The sequence below is a fragment of the Syzygium oleosum genome, unplaced genomic scaffold (genome assembly GCF_021117445.2).
Source record: "Syzygium oleosum isolate NSW1041296 unplaced genomic scaffold, Sole_v2.1 Sole_v2.20, whole genome shotgun sequence".
In the NCBI taxonomy this organism is placed as follows: domain Eukaryota; kingdom Viridiplantae; phylum Streptophyta; class Magnoliopsida; order Myrtales; family Myrtaceae; genus Syzygium; species Syzygium oleosum.
In genome coordinates, this window is record NW_026607504.1 from 2,434,733 (window position 1) to 2,448,808 (window position 14,076).

The 14,076-nt window shown below is 41.7% G+C and overlaps 4 protein-coding genes and 4 non-coding genes across 10 annotated transcripts; 1 reads left to right on the top strand and 7 right to left on the bottom strand.

Moving 5' to 3' along the window:
* Nucleotides 1–351: 351 nt before the first annotated feature.
* On the top strand, nucleotides 352–3,592 carry LOC115683978 (glycosyltransferase BC10). Its single transcript, XM_030608647.2, has 2 exons — nucleotides 352–1,710; nucleotides 2,846–3,592. The coding sequence occupies exons 1-2, from the start codon at nucleotides 1,195–1,197 to the stop codon at nucleotides 3,482–3,484; spliced, it is 1,155 nt and encodes a 384-aa protein (XP_030464507.1). The 5' UTR covers nucleotides 352–1,194; the 3' UTR covers nucleotides 3,485–3,592.
* A 523-nt stretch (nucleotides 3,593–4,115) lies between these two features.
* On the bottom strand, nucleotides 4,116–6,489 carry LOC115683979 (ESCRT-related protein CHMP1B). Its single transcript, XM_056320353.1, has 2 exons — nucleotides 6,088–6,489; nucleotides 4,116–4,617 (listed from the first exon to the last, which is right to left on the bottom strand). The coding sequence occupies exons 1-2, from the start codon at nucleotides 6,410–6,412 to the stop codon at nucleotides 4,331–4,333; spliced, it is 612 nt and encodes a 203-aa protein (XP_056176328.1). The 5' UTR covers nucleotides 6,413–6,489; the 3' UTR covers nucleotides 4,116–4,330.
* A 1,370-nt stretch (nucleotides 6,490–7,859) lies between these two features.
* LOC115683982 (uncharacterized) lies at nucleotides 7,860–8,575 on the bottom strand. The gene has a single exon (XM_030608655.2). It carries the CDS (start codon nucleotides 8,448–8,450, stop codon nucleotides 8,100–8,102), a length of 351 nt encoding a protein of 116 aa, XP_030464515.1. The 5' UTR covers nucleotides 8,451–8,575; the 3' UTR covers nucleotides 7,860–8,099.
* A 1,280-nt stretch (nucleotides 8,576–9,855) lies between these two features.
* On the bottom strand, nucleotides 9,856–13,348 carry LOC115683981 (60S ribosomal protein L28-2-like). 3 transcript variants are annotated; one of them, XM_030608650.2, is made up of 4 exons: nucleotides 13,240–13,348; nucleotides 12,980–13,168; nucleotides 11,848–12,011; nucleotides 9,856–10,280 (listed from the first exon to the last, which is right to left on the bottom strand). In XM_030608650.2, exons 2-4 carry the CDS (start codon nucleotides 13,125–13,127, stop codon nucleotides 10,140–10,142), a joined length of 453 nt encoding a protein of 150 aa, XP_030464510.1. In that variant the 5' UTR covers nucleotides 13,128–13,168; nucleotides 13,240–13,348; the 3' UTR covers nucleotides 9,856–10,139. The 3 variants fall into 3 exon arrangements, with proteins under 3 accessions (XP_030464510.1, XP_030464511.1, XP_056176433.1); XM_030608651.2 differs by having other exon boundaries at nucleotides 12,980–13,162; nucleotides 13,240–13,308; XM_056320458.1 differs by having other exon boundaries at nucleotides 12,980–13,152; nucleotides 13,236–13,305.
* LOC115684123 (small nucleolar RNA R24) lies at nucleotides 10,596–10,681 on the bottom strand. Its single transcript, XR_004006092.1, has one exon. It is a non-coding gene; the product is annotated as a small nucleolar RNA R24 (small nucleolar RNA).
* Nucleotides 10,928–11,019, bottom strand: LOC115684121 (small nucleolar RNA R24). The gene has a single exon (XR_004006090.1). It is a non-coding gene; the product is annotated as a small nucleolar RNA R24 (small nucleolar RNA).
* Nucleotides 11,265–11,351, bottom strand: LOC115684122 (small nucleolar RNA R24). The gene has a single exon (XR_004006091.1). It is a non-coding gene; the product is annotated as a small nucleolar RNA R24 (small nucleolar RNA).
* LOC115684120 (small nucleolar RNA R24) lies at nucleotides 11,585–11,676 on the bottom strand. The gene has a single exon (XR_004006089.1). It is a non-coding gene; the product is annotated as a small nucleolar RNA R24 (small nucleolar RNA).
* Nucleotides 13,349–14,076: the final 728 nt, after the last annotated feature.

Genomic DNA, 14,076 nt, shown 5'->3' on the forward strand with positions numbered 1-14,076 from the left:
TATTTATTATAAATTTATTATTTGTTAGTTTCCATTAAAATAAATTTGTACCACGAAAATACATATGTGATAAATGGAGGGTAAAATCTCAAATTCATAAATCCCATCCACTGTCACGTGTCATCAAACTTAACAATTTGACAGTAAAATTTAACGGAAATAGACGGAAGGTAAATTTGTCACGGATATACCGGCTTGGGAATTTTGATTGTCAAACAATTAATTATGGATAAATTTTTTTTATTAACCCAAAAATAAAAGAAAGCCCTTTTGGAGAGGGGAACAAAAAATCAGTCTCCCTGCAAACAACTAGACACACAGCCCATTGGAGATAGAACCAATGGAAGCCCAAAATTTTCCTGAGATCATCAGACAGCATTCATGGAAAAACCCGAAAGAGAAGCAGCCTGTCCTAGACCACCCTCCCACTTTTCTCGCTGTCCGATGCTCCTCTCCCCTCTCTCTCTCTCTCTCCTCTTCTCAGCTTCGTTTGACTTGACCTTTTGAGCACAACGTCCCTGGAAGTTTCAAACACGCCCCTCCTCCTCCCTCGACGTCATAACCCCCGAAAGCACGCGTGCCGCGATCAACAGGGCATGGCCTTCCCAGTCAACCCAACTGCCTGCGCTCCGGCTGCTCAAGAACCGCGGCTGATCTTGGCTTCCACGACCGCCGGTCCATTCTTGATGCTCTAATGGTGAACCCCATTTGGTAATGAGCCGTGCCTCTCCCGCTTCCTCTTCTTTCCTGTCTTTGTGCTACACGCGATCCACCCAGATGCGGATGATCAGATTTGAGCATTTCTGCGCGGGGAGCTTCCGATTTAGCAGAAACGGTTGTTGGGTTTTTCTTTTCTCATTGGGGGAGAGTTGAGATAATCGAGTTGCTGATAGATTATGTTTTGCTTGGAGCTGATGCTCTGTTTTGGTATCTTAGTGGTTTGATAGCTGAAGAAATCAATTACCCTTTTGTACAAATAGAGAGGATCTGTCGAATGGTCTCGGTACAATATATTTTGATTCCATTCTGGTTATATAGAAGTAAACAGAGGAACCGAAGACATTTTGCAGATATTAATTGTTTGTAGACGGCTGTTTATAGGGTCAAAAACTTGAACTTTTGGAGAAGGGATATAGATTTTCATAGGTTTCTTATGATCTCTTGGTTGAATTTTGACTGGAAGTCAAGTCCAAAATGTACCAGAGGACAGTGATTGTGGAGGAAAAAAAAGACCCTTCATCTCTAATTAGGAATTACCAGCCTAGGGCATGTCCATGGAGGCTCCTCCACTATTTCTTGTTGTTTGTGCTTGTGGGTCTTGGATTGTTGATTGTAAGCATGAATACGATACGGTACTTTGGAGTCCAAAATCAACGTGTACATAAGAATAGCCCTTTCCTCTGTCCTGAAGAGCCATTTAGCATAGAGAGCAGGTTTAGCACCCCGTCAAGTTTGTTACATGCCATGAGCGATGAGGAGCTCTTTTGGAGGGCATCTTTTGTTCCTCTGATGAAGACGAATCCATTTAAGAGAGTTCCCAAGATTGCGTTCATGTTCTTGGTGAAAGGTCCATTGCCGTTTGCCCCTCTTTGGGAGAGGTTTTTCAAGGGGCATGAAGAGCTGTACTCGATCTACATCCATTCTCTACCTTCTTATGATGCTGAATTTCCACCTTCATCGGTGTTCTATGAGCGACAAATCCCAAGCCAGGTATTGCAGTTTTACTGTCTTCTTCCTTTGCTCAATGATAAACTGCAAAATTAAGGAATGTGACATTTACATGTATATGCTTCATGCTGTTATCACTTTCAATTGAAATGCACTGATAGTTCTGTTTGTTTCTCCTGAATGTCTAAATCTCATGTTTCCCTTTAATTTGCTGGCATTTCATGAATCATGCCTTATTGGCTGTAGTGCTTTATCACACTTTGTGAAAGCTTCTGCATAACTATCTTGATCTGATTGATGATATTTTCACTTCAAAAAACGACTTTGTAGAAGCTGGGCTGGCTATAAAATCCCTTTGGCTTGTGTGGTTAGTTTCATTCAACTCCATTCCGTTCAAGGGAAGATTGCATATTGAAAAATGGACTAGTAGAATAAAACTGGGCATGTTACTCAGCATTGTGACTTATCTGAACTTTCTTGTTGACCATAGGTCATTAATGATTGGACCCGCTATTACGTCCTGGAGGACCCCTTTTGGTTTCTCTGAGGCGACAAATAGGCACATGCTGTGATCTGAGCAATTTTGTTGTTCAGTCACTGTAGATCATGCAGAAGATGAAGGCCTCTTGTGTCTTAGAATCAGGCCCGGGAAATTCTACAGATTGCAAAGGCTTGTATGAAAACTTATAATTTGCTTCAACGCAAAAGTTCAGATCCATTTCACTTGGTTCTGTGTTATTAGAGTAAGTAATATAACAAGGGAAGCAACTCATGAACTAATCAAACACATAAATTAGACATAAGCATGTTGTAGAGGAATTTGAGAGTGGTCAGCAAGGATAGACTTGGCTGCCTCTTCTCACCGAGAAGGCTATGCACCATTGATCTGATGGAAAATGGTGAGTAAGTAGGTGACCAGAACGAAGAGAACAATGAAAAAGCACATGGTGCTGTGTGACTAATGCTTCGACTCAATGCTCTGCATATGCTTGTTTAAATACCTGTCTCAAAAACTGCATCTCGAATCTTTTGTTAGGTTCTAGTCAATGTCAATCTTAAAGAAACTTTATAATGTCCATATCTGGTCCTTCAAGAAGTACTTACTCTATCTAACAGTAATTTCTGTAAGTCGAGCAATAAAGCACTTTCGGTGTTCTCTCTGCTTTGTGCTGATCAGGTGGTGGAGTGGGGGTTGATGAGCATGTGTGATGCAGAAAGGAGACTCTTGGCAAACGCCCTGCTTGATATGTCCAACGAATGGTTCATCCTCATCTCTGAATCGTGCATCCCAATCCAGAACCTCACCGCTGTCTATAGGTACATAGCACAATCCAAGTACAGCTTCACCGGAGCTTTCGATGAAGATGGCCCCTATGGGAGAGGACGCTACAACAAGAAGATGGCACCAGAGATCAACCTTACCGAGTGGCGTAAAGGTTCTCAGTGGTTTGAAGTGAACCGTCAACTCGCCATAGACATAATAGAAGATTCGACCTATTACCCTATGTTCAAGAAGTTCTGCAGACCTACATGTTATGTGGATGAACACTACTTCCCTACGATGCTAACCATCCAATCTCCGGATCTCCTGGCAAACAGAAGCCTCACTTGGGTGGACTGGTCAAGAGGCGGTCCCCACCCTGCTACTTTTGGCGAGGCCGATATCACAAAGGAATTTTTCAAGAAAATCCTGGAAAACTCCTCCTGCAGTTACAACGATCGACCCTATTCGCTTTGTTTCCTCTTTGCTAGGAAGTTTGCTCCTAGTGCTTTAGATTCTCTGTCAGCTTTAGCGTCGGACGTTTTTGGGTATTGACGAAAGTTTCGGTGAGGACATTTGCTAAAGTTATTCTGAAGTTTTGCCTCAAATTTTTTTGCCTCTGGTAGGACTTATTAAAATGTAATGTCACAGCTCATTTTTACACGAGAAGAGAGGTAGTGATCTAATCCCTAGAAAATTTTCATGTCCTTCAAATAACAGGTGATGTGTTACATGGTGAAGAAGCATGAGGACAAGCACAAGTATTTCCTGATCATAGAGATCGTCACGTAGTGTTAGAAGAATATGCACCCATGTCTATTCAATCATCTGTAGTTCCAATTGAAGAAGAAAAGAACATTAGCTGTCTTAAACCTCGCCGAAGAACTAGCAACACATTCCTCCTAGGATGGTATGAATCGAGGCGAGACTAGTTTCATCAACTATGAAGTGAATTTTCTCCCTGGTGGTATATCTTTTTCTTTTTTCACACGGAACGTTTTCCCTATCCTTGGCAGACAGCAGTATTCTCTAATTCTACCTCCTATACACAATCTGTGTTCTTTTGGTAGAAAATTAAATGGATCAACTGTATTAAGTCCAACCCAAAGTTGCGCAAAAATCAAACCTGCCTATGTAAAATTATTGAAAGTATGAACAAGAGAATGCATATGCAACGAACTTACTGTAGAGCCGAACAGAGAAACTCACACATTAGATAAAACTCGGGTCTTAACATTACAAGCGTAGATGATAGATACCACAAGGTTCATAGGAACCCGGGTTCGAATCCAGTCACATTTACACGGGAATAATAAGTTTCTTGAGACATCCAACAGGATTCCCCATACCAACATATGTTTTACATTAAATGACATCTCAGTCTCGTAGAACTTAGAAATCTCAACCTCTGGCCTTGAGCTCTGCAAGCCGTCTTGAAAGATCATCTTCATCAACCTTCTCTGATGATTTAGTTGGAACTGCATGTGCAGCTGGTTGTGGCAAACCGACAGAGACTTCCAGTCCATAATCATCCGCTACTTGCTGCATCAAGCTGTTCACTTCTCCTTCTGGAGTGGAAAGTGATGTTGACCCAGCCATTGCACTCTCCATGAACTCTGCCTGCACCTCCATGTTGACAAACTGCTTTTCAAAGGAATCCATCGTCTCTGACATCTTCTGCAAATTACCTGCAGAACAGAAAGAAAGCATTTCAATTATACAGGGAAGATTCAAGCTAGTGAATACTGCAGTTCCTTTAACCAAGGGAATTTCTAAAACTCACGTAGTGTTAGAACTTAAAAAAGGAAAATAAGCCATGAAGGAGATGTGTAATGTCAATGGCTAAATTTTTACAGTCAAATTGATAAGAAACTGTGAAATCCGATTGAACAGGCAAAGAATATCAAAATGGATTTCACAAGATATGAGCATCCCTCACATTTAAGACCCCCAGTCATCTCATCTGTTTCATTGTCTGTGAAGATTCACCAGGTTCAATCTCTCACTCTAACAAAATAACCACCCGATGCATGAATCAAGAAAAAAGACAGATTTGGAAGGGCAACCTAAAGTACTCTTGACCACGCCACGAGTTAAAGAAAAACTGAGGTTGGTTATAACATGCTCATCCAAATAAAAGTTCATTACATATGCATCAGAGACGTTATTCTTAACCATCAGTTGCAAAGCACCTCATTCATCTTTTTGGACTTCAAAACTGTCTCTCACACTCACTAACCTTATTGCCATTCTAGTCTACGCAAGGACATTTCAAAGTCAATGATTCTGAGGGGTAGAAAAGTAGCTTAGAATTATATTGGCAAAGGCTACAGGGAAAATCGAAGGATGGCTGTCCTTAGCTCTTTTAATATCCTTTGCAACAACAATCTTCGCTAATGATTTTTTTCCCCATGAGAAATTCCTCCTGCTGCAGTCATCACTCCAGTCAATGACGACAAATATCTCTCTTTCGAAATGCCCTAAAAGCACGACTCTTATCTTTGGGGTAAATAAACATCCCTTCCCTGTTGAACCGTAATGACATTCCCAAACTTTTTCCTCAAATCTTCGCTAAAATTAAGAATGATGCAAGGAACACCAGCTGCAACCACGTTAGTAAACAAGAAAGAAAGGGAAAAAAAAAAAAAAAAAAAACCTCTCCTTTCGCGACATAAAACCAGTCCTGACTATTCCATCCCAAGGTTAACAGACAAATACTTTTTGTCATTCTAAGGTTCTCAGAGGACAAGACATAATAGTCTCCAGCCAATTCTAATCCAAACAAGCAATTCCACGTTATCTCCAATTACACAACAAACATCTCCAACTGGACTAGGCTGCCATGATCCGCGATCACCAATTCTTAAACCGCCGATATTAAATAACACCGAAAACGCATCTCATCATTTATTTGGTTTTGACATGAGAAGAGCAAGTGCTGCTCAACATCACACGAGCAAAAGATCAAACCTTTACTAGCATGATCACATAACAAACGGAAAGAGGATAACCTCCTTACTCCAGCCTAATCGATAGCACTAACTCATTGTCACAGCCAAATCCAAAGCAGCCCAAATACGGTCCAAGGTCAAACAACACGCGACGCGGCGACGACGGGAAAAAAGCGATCGAGCCAACGAAAGCGAGAATATTATTACCGGTAGCGAGAGAGGACTCGAGGGACTTGACGATGGAGGCCATGGACTTGTTGATGGTGGTCATCTTGGCCTGGGTGTCGAGGCGGGCGACGACGGCGTCGAGGCGGGAGGCGAGGCGGAGGTAGTTCATCTGCTCGGTGCGCTTGCGGATGGCGTTCTCGGCGTAGATGCGGGCGCCGTCCATGTTGCCCTTCTCGATCGCCTTCTTGACCTTGAGCTTCTCCGCCTTCTCCTCCTTCTCGCACTTGCGGGACTGCCGCTGCAGCGACTTGGAGGTGAACTTGAGGTCCATGATCTGGTTCAGCAGCTTCTCCGTGTTCCCCATTCGCCCCCCCTCCTCAAGAGATCCCCGACACGGATCGAGATCGATCGATCGATCGATCGTTCGTTCGATCTAGGGTTTGCGCAGAGCGAGAGAGAGAGAGAGAGATCGATTTGATACGATTTGGGGGATTTCTTCGAAAGCGGAAGAAGAGGCTCCGCTTCGGAGGAAAAGCGAGGCTCCCCCGCACGTGCGGAGCGGGGGCCCCCCCGTGGGAAGACCGTTGTGCCCCTGTTGGAAATGCGTGCGAGTTTTCTTTTGCTTGAATGAAAAATGCCATGCCGTGTTTGAGATTGGTAATGTGTGAAATTGATGAAATTGAGGTATGTGGCTTTTATTTTTATTTTTTTTGGCCAAAAAAAATAATTAAATGCGCCGTATAGATCGCTTGACAAATGTCGTCGTTTTACAAAGGTATGCACGAATGGTAACCACAACCAGATGCGATCGATATCTTGTCTTACGACATGTTTAGGAATTTCCGAGTCATTAACGTGCAAGGCCCAAACACATCTGACCTTAATCGTAGAAAGTTCGATTTAGGACTTCGTGGGGGTGTGAAAGTGTCTCGAAGAAGGATGACTTTGGGACAGGTTGGAGAGGGTCATGTCATATAGTCTCAGTACATGCTCTTTTGCGATCGACCCGACATGCAACATTCAATGGAAACGGTGAGTGAGACGTTCAAGTCTTATTATCTCAAGTTGATTTTTCTGTCGAGGAAAATATTAAAAAGCACCCTTGCATTTTAACTATATATATCAATTTGGGCCTTGAGTTTTAAAAACCTACTATTAACATCTGAAATTGCATTTGACATATGATCCTATTTATGAACTTGTCATTCTCCCAGTTTTGCCCCTCCCACCATTTCAAATCCACCCACAATAAAAACCCACTTGCCCACCACCCCACTCCTCCACCACACAAGCCATCGAGCTTTGCCAATATCGAGCTCAACTCATATTTATCGAGGTCGACTCTACCCAAACCTGTTGAGCATAACTCAAATATGAGTCGAACTCGATTCGATACCGACAAAGCTTAAAGTGTCTAAATTCCGAATGTTATGGATTTTAAATCACATGTTAATTTTTGCATCCCGTACAAATTCCGAATGTTTCGAATTTATTAAAAAAAACAAGAAGGGGTCACAATATGTAAGCCGCCACACGTTGATAAAGCAAAAGGTAAAAAGATGAAAAATGAGAATCAGTCCAAACGTACAGAGACTGAATAAAACCGAACATATTCATTCATAGACTTTAACCAGAACGGGATCTGTTCTGGCCTTCTTGCATATGACATTGCTATGTTAATTTACGAATTACTAGAAACCAAACCGACATATTAGGACAGTTAAAAACGACCCGACCCGACCCGATTTTTTCCGCCCGGGTATTCTCCATGTTTGATTAACAAGTAGCCAAACCGAATCAAAACACATGAATTCACAAACACCGATGATCTCTCTTTTTCCAAGAATCAAAGTCTCCATAATCTCATTTACATCGTTATTCGTTTCCAAAGTATGTACACAAAATCCATCACAGTGGCTCAAATGTCCCCATCCAATCACTTTCCTTCCTCTTCAATTCTCCTTGAAGTAACCATGCTCAATTAGCCACGGTTCGCTCGTCTCTGTCCCTCCATGAAGAAAACGATAACTTGGGATCTCCAGCATTCATGATCAGCCACTCACATTGGAGCTCGACCTCGCGAAGCGGTCGCTCACCTGGCGAGCGTACCTCACGACGGCCTTGGCCCACCGCTTGATCTCGGCCTTCAGCTTGTTCGAGTCGACGTCCTTCAGCGACGTCGAGCCCGCCGGCTTTTCGATGTTTATCTCCATGAACGAGAAGCACCTGTCCGTGCGCCTCCTCTTCGCGACGACGGCGGCATCGTTGCTGGCGCCTATAGGTTCCGACGAGGACACTCTGTTGCTGGCGTTGAGGGAGAGGGTCTTCTTGGCGGGCATGGCGGACATGGCGGATTTGCCGGCCTTCTCTCTGGTTAGAGAGAGAGTTTTCTTCACGGACATGGCGTCGGAGGCTCCTATCTTCTTGCTTCTGGGTTTTGTTGAATGTTTTAAAGAAGAAGAAACGAAGAAGACGATGATGCTGATGATGATGGGCGTAGATATAAAGCTACAAGCCTACAAAGCTTTGGCCAGCGTTGAAGGTGGGCGGATTATATAATGGCTTCAAATCACATCAACAACGCGTGCACACAAGTTATTCCCATTGACTTGACTTTTCAAAATTGCACACATTGGGTTGATGTTTTAGACGGACTTCCTGATCTAATCTATGTCCATGTGAAAATATATAATATCATTTGATCCCGAGATTACCCGGTAAGACGGGTGTCCGAGTTTAAAGGCTCAAGAAACCCGAGATCTCGAGGTTAAATCACGACTCGTTCCATTCTCATCGACTCCGTTACGACCGAAGCCGTCAAAAAACTTCTTCTTTAATCTTTGCGTATCATGACCCCCTCTAAAATTCAGAAATATCTGCTAGAACAGCTGGTGAGGAGATTAATATGGATGTTGAATTTTGACTTTCGCAAAACCACGAGTTGTTGGATTGATTCCACGTTTTATATGTCTGGTATTGGACAAAAGTAAAACCTCCCAACTTGCCCTACTTGGGCCCTAAGCCATCGATAATTTTGCCTGACATGTTCTGAAATCTCTCCAACAGAAGACAAAACTTTAAAGAATAGAATGTTGAATATTCGATTGTATAGCTGGCGATAGACAGCACCCCGCGGAATATTACATCACCAAATTTCTATTTCCTTCCTAACCACCAATTTCTAAGGAAATTGCCCCATGTCCTAAGAAGAATTCCAACATCCTCAGCCTGACATCACAGAGAATGATCGGTCAGCCATGACTTCATATGCTCTAGAAGAGAAGTGGTGGAAGGTCACCATCTAGCAAAACCAAAGGAAAGAGAGGGGTACATGTCTCCAACTGATGCTCCTAATTAGTCTTCATCTCTAAGTTTCGCTTAAGAAGGAATGCCCTACAAGTAGAGAAGTTGACGTACGGTATTGATTAATTAAATAATCAGATGATTAAACCGATAATGAGATGGACCGATTAATATCAGGAGTTGCGTGACCCCCACTTCTTCTCCGAATTCGACTTTCCAGTAGTTTTAGCGCAAGTAGAAGGTCATCGGGGTCCGCACGGTTCATAGAGGCAAAACACAAAAAGGGGCCAAAGGAAGCAACATGCGTTTAGTCTACGCCCCCCAGGAAGACAAAGATTGCACACAAGTCAAGCCTCAACCAGAGTTTGAACAAAGACGTGGACGCACGCATTGCATCGAAAATAAAGTAAGCTAATTTAAAAAACAAGCTTGTTGATAACCCACGTGACTCGACAAGGCGTATGCAAAACGTGCAGGTAATTTAACTTCTTAAGACAGCCCAGCTAAAGCCAAGTGGTGACGAGCATTTGAAACCAGGAAAAATCTCAGTTTGAACAACGAGAATGAGGCATGACAACTCGGAACGCGAATCGGTGGTTGTGGGGAGGGGAAAATAGGAAAGCATTTTCATCCAAAGATACTAAGTTCCTCTTCGGCTAACCTGTGTCTACGATGTCTCGATAAAAAATACATTGTCATAAAAAGTTCAAGAAAAAAACGGCAGCAAAAGAAACCATTTCTTGAAAGACTCCAAACCAAAAAAGAAGGGACTAATTCCGTTTCAAAACTCACTTCCTGCCACGGACCCTAACAGCCTGCCTGTTCCTCTTCTTGACACCAGATTTTGCCACCTTGAGGCTTCTATGCACAGTGCTCAACCTTGAGAGTGCCGCTTTCTTCAGATCAGGGCGGTAGTAGTTATCTCCTACCTGCCACAGGTGAAATATTACGATGCTCATCAGGCGACGAACCAACAATGAAGTATTGACAAAAAAATGTCTCCATAAAGAAATGTTTCTAAGACCTAACAACATCCGACACAAGCATAAGCAACTCATCCACATACAATTGTCTTCTATATGTTTTCCTTTTCAGGCATAAGAAAATTATATATTCATCAGCTTATTAGCTGAGAAATAAAGCATTCGAGATAAACAGAAAGAGTCAAAACCTAAAAACATCATGTTAAGATCAACCATATCATAACTAAAAGAAATTAAACTATGCAAGCAAGTTCAATCATTCGAGCTCAAAAGCCAAGCGTACTTATATTTCCTCAAAGAAACCAAATAATGATTCTCCTTACACATTCAAGCTTCATCACTGCTAGAATTACCAACATGACTAAGAACATAGTGAGAAAACAAAAAAGAGTTGACAAAGATAATTTTTACCAAGGGAGAAAAGTTATCAAAGAAAATTTTCCATGTCCACTATTCTATAACAGACGTCAATACAAATCATATACATGATATCATTGTATTGTATAGTTGACCATGCTTATCATGTTAAGGTCGACTGTGTTCTAAAAATAAAAAAGAAACCTCACATGCTAATCACGCAAAGCTCGTACATTCAAGCTCAGAAGCCAAGCGTAACAAGTATATTTCATTGAAGAAACCAAGTAATGAAGGTTCTTCTTACACGTTACTTCTTCATCACAGCCAGAATAACTAACATGACTGGGGACATGGTGAAAAAAAAAAGGCAAAAAGTTTTACAAAGACTTTGCATCTTGGGATTTTATTAGTGTTAAATACTCTACACCATCCGAGTATGCTAAAAAACCAAATAATGGTTCTCCTTACACAGTTTATTAGCCAACATGAAGAGTCAAGAGTTAAACAGATCATGTTGAGACCAATCATATCATAACTTAAAGGAGTGAAACTGTGCAAACAAGTTCAATCATTTGAGCTCAGAAGCCAAGCGTTACTTATATTTCCTTGAAGAAACCAAATGAAGGTTCTCCTTACACATTAATGCTTCATCACTGCTGGAATTATCAACATGACTAAGAACATAGTGAGAATATAAAAAAAGATAATTTTTACCAAGGGAGAAAAGTTATCAAAAAAAAATTTCCATGTCCACTATTCTATAACAGATATCAATACAAATCATATACACGATATCATTGTCTTGTATAGTTGAACATGCTTATCATGTTAAGGTCCACTGTGTTCTAAAAGAAATGAAACCTCACATGCTATTCACGCAAAGCTCGTACATTCAAGCTCAGAAGCCAAGCGTAACAAGTATATTTCATTGAAGAAACCAAGTAATGAAGGTTCTTCTTACACGTTACTGCTTCATCACAGCCAAAATAATTAACATGACTGGGGACATGGTAAGACTTTGGATCTTGGGATTTTATTACAGTGTTAATACTCTACACCATCTGAGTATGCTAACAGTCCATGAACAATCTGTCATGCGAATTTTATATGGACTTCAAGTCCATTACCCTGCAACTCGCAAATAATATTGGTTTACCTGGTTGGTGACAGCCTTGGCCATTCTTTGGAACTCCTTCTTCATGACAGACTTGTGAAGCAAAGCTGCTGGTTTATTCTGCTTATTGGTCTTGGTAGTGGCAAGTAACACAAATGGCTCCTTACCCTCTGGTTGAACAGTGACTGTCTTCTTGTTGGCCAACCCTAAATTGTCCAACAAAAACAAGTTTGCATTTAGTTTGGTTTCCACAAAATTTTGAGACCAAGTGATTACCAAAAGAGTCGATCATATTGCAACACATGAAATCATTTTCCAAGAAAATGTTTTTTTTTTCCATTTTCAGGTTATAGAATTCATTTTCCAAACTTTTAGCATGCATATTTTTCTTTGACCGTAAATGATTTTCGACGAACTTATCATTTCCAACAAAGCAAACCCATGAGAGTCCACAAAACTGATTCCCGGAAAATTCTTTCACTCAAACAAACACACCCTACGTTTCAAAATATTTGAAAAACTTCACAAACGACCGCAAACTACACAAAACTTCATCAATAATCCTTTTGCTGGAAAAATAGAAAAGAAAAGAAGAGATTGCTTCAATCCACATTATTATGCAAAAAGAAATCTTTTAGATCAAAATCAGCAAGCACATCTCAGGCGCAATAAAAGTAAGTCCACAAGTAACATCTTGAAACCAAAACAACAAAACGATGAACTCCACCCATCAAAAAAACACTCTTTTAACTTCCAAATCCCCAAGCGTAATCGAAACCTTTGAAAAATGTCACGAAACCGATGAGAAAAGCCACACTAGCTCCAAGAAGTTTATCACATTCACCAGAACTTAAGAAGCGCTAAACTTTCAAAACGAAAAAACTCCCCTGCACAGTTGGGTTAAGTCCCATCCGTCACAAGAAACGATATTTCTCACGGAAACATTCGACTTTCACGATCACCCACATCGGACATCACATTCAATCGAGTAACAACTGAACCCAGAAAACGTTCGAGCCTCCACTTTCCCCACAACTAGATCGTTCTCGCTCCCAATTCCCCACAACTAGATCGTTCTCGCTCCCAATCTACCTTCCCCCCACACCCGCCGGCACGCACTAAAAGGGGAATGCCGTCGCAACGAAAACAGCAGCTCAACGCTCGAAGGCCGTACCGGAGTGCTTGTAGGAGTTGAGGTTGAAGAGATTGTTGGGCTCCTTGCTGAACTGGACGCTGGCGCTCCCCCGCCCGAACTCCTTCACCAGGAACGAGTTGTTCTTCTTCACGATCTCCCAGATCAGCTGCCCCGGCACCGTCGCCATCTCTCTCTCTCTCTCTCCGTCTTCTCTTCTGGGCTCTGCAACTTCACGAAGACGAAATCAGCTAGAACCCATGGCGGGCATCGGAAGGCGAGGGATGCCGAAACCGACGTACCTGTCGGCGCGCGAGGTTTCGCAGGGAACTGGAGAGCTCGATCTTCGTGTGTTGCTGCAGGGAGAGAGAGAGCGGAAGAGACTAGTATTTATAGTGAAACCCTAATTCGTTCCAAAGGCTTTTATGCGAAGACCTCCGAGCCCACTTGGTTTCACGTTATTTACGGGCGTGCCCTTGACCCGCTGATGTTCCTAAACTACCCATGGTCTACGAGCTTTCGGTTAGCTCTGATGACGATGAATCGGTGTTTGTTTGTTTTTTTTTTTTTTTTGTTTCTTTCTTTCCTTCGTCTTCATTTAGCCCTTGAACTTTTCGATATGGAAAAGCCTATCGAGGAGAAATTATGAAGTGCCATTTCACAGCTATGTGGGATTCGGAATGAGTTTTTTTTTTTGAGTCGAAAGAAATGAGTTATTTAAAAGCTCGATGATATTGCACTTGTACTAATTCAGTTCTAAACCTTCCATTTGAATCAATTGAGTCCTAAACCTTTTGACTATTTGCAATTGTAATCCATCTAACCAATTTTGACCGCAAATCACCGATGCCCTAACCCGTGGGCAATGACCTCACCAGCTCGGAGTTCTAAAAAAAACAAAGAAAGAAAAAAAAATTTAGAAAAAAGACATTGAAAATTATGAAAATTTGTCCACGTCGGTTGTGCCACATAAAACAGCCAGCATCCATTTAAGCGATTTCCAGCCGAAAATTGGTCGAATGAACTATATTGGCAAATCGTTAAAAGGTTTAAGACTGAATTAACACAATTAAAATGTTTAAAGCAAAATTAATACAACTGCTATAGGGTTACAACTTTTTTGGTGCTTTTCCCATTAT

Coding starts and splice junctions, on each gene's coding strand:
- LOC115683978 (XM_030608647.2), top strand. CDS start 1,195: ATGTACCAGAGGACAGTGATTGTGGAGGAAAAAAAAGACCCTTCATCT. Junction 1,711..2,845: donor AGCGACAAATCCCAAGCCAG/GTATTGCAGTTT, acceptor TGTGCTGATCAG/GTGGTGGAGTGGGGGTTGAT.
- LOC115683979 (XM_056320353.1), bottom strand. CDS start 6,412: ATGGGGAACACGGAGAAGCTGCTGAACCAGATCATGGACCTCAAGTTC. Junction 4,618..6,087: donor CGAGTCCTCTCTCGCTACCG/GTAATAATATTC, acceptor TCTGTTCTGCAG/GTAATTTGCAGAAGATGTCA.
- LOC115683982 (XM_030608655.2), bottom strand. CDS start 8,450: ATGTCCGTGAAGAAAACTCTCTCTCTAACCAGAGAGAAGGCCGGCAAA.
- LOC115683981 (XM_030608650.2), bottom strand. CDS start 13,127: ATGGCGACGGTGCCGGGGCAGCTGATCTGGGAGATCGTGAAGAAGAAC. Junction 12,012..12,979: donor CAACTCCTACAAGCACTCCG/GTACGGCCTTCG, acceptor TGGACAATTTAG/GGTTGGCCAACAAGAAGACA. Junction 10,281..11,847: donor CCAAGGCTGTCACCAACCAG/GTAAACCAATAT, acceptor CACCTGTGGCAG/GTAGGAGATAACTACTACCG.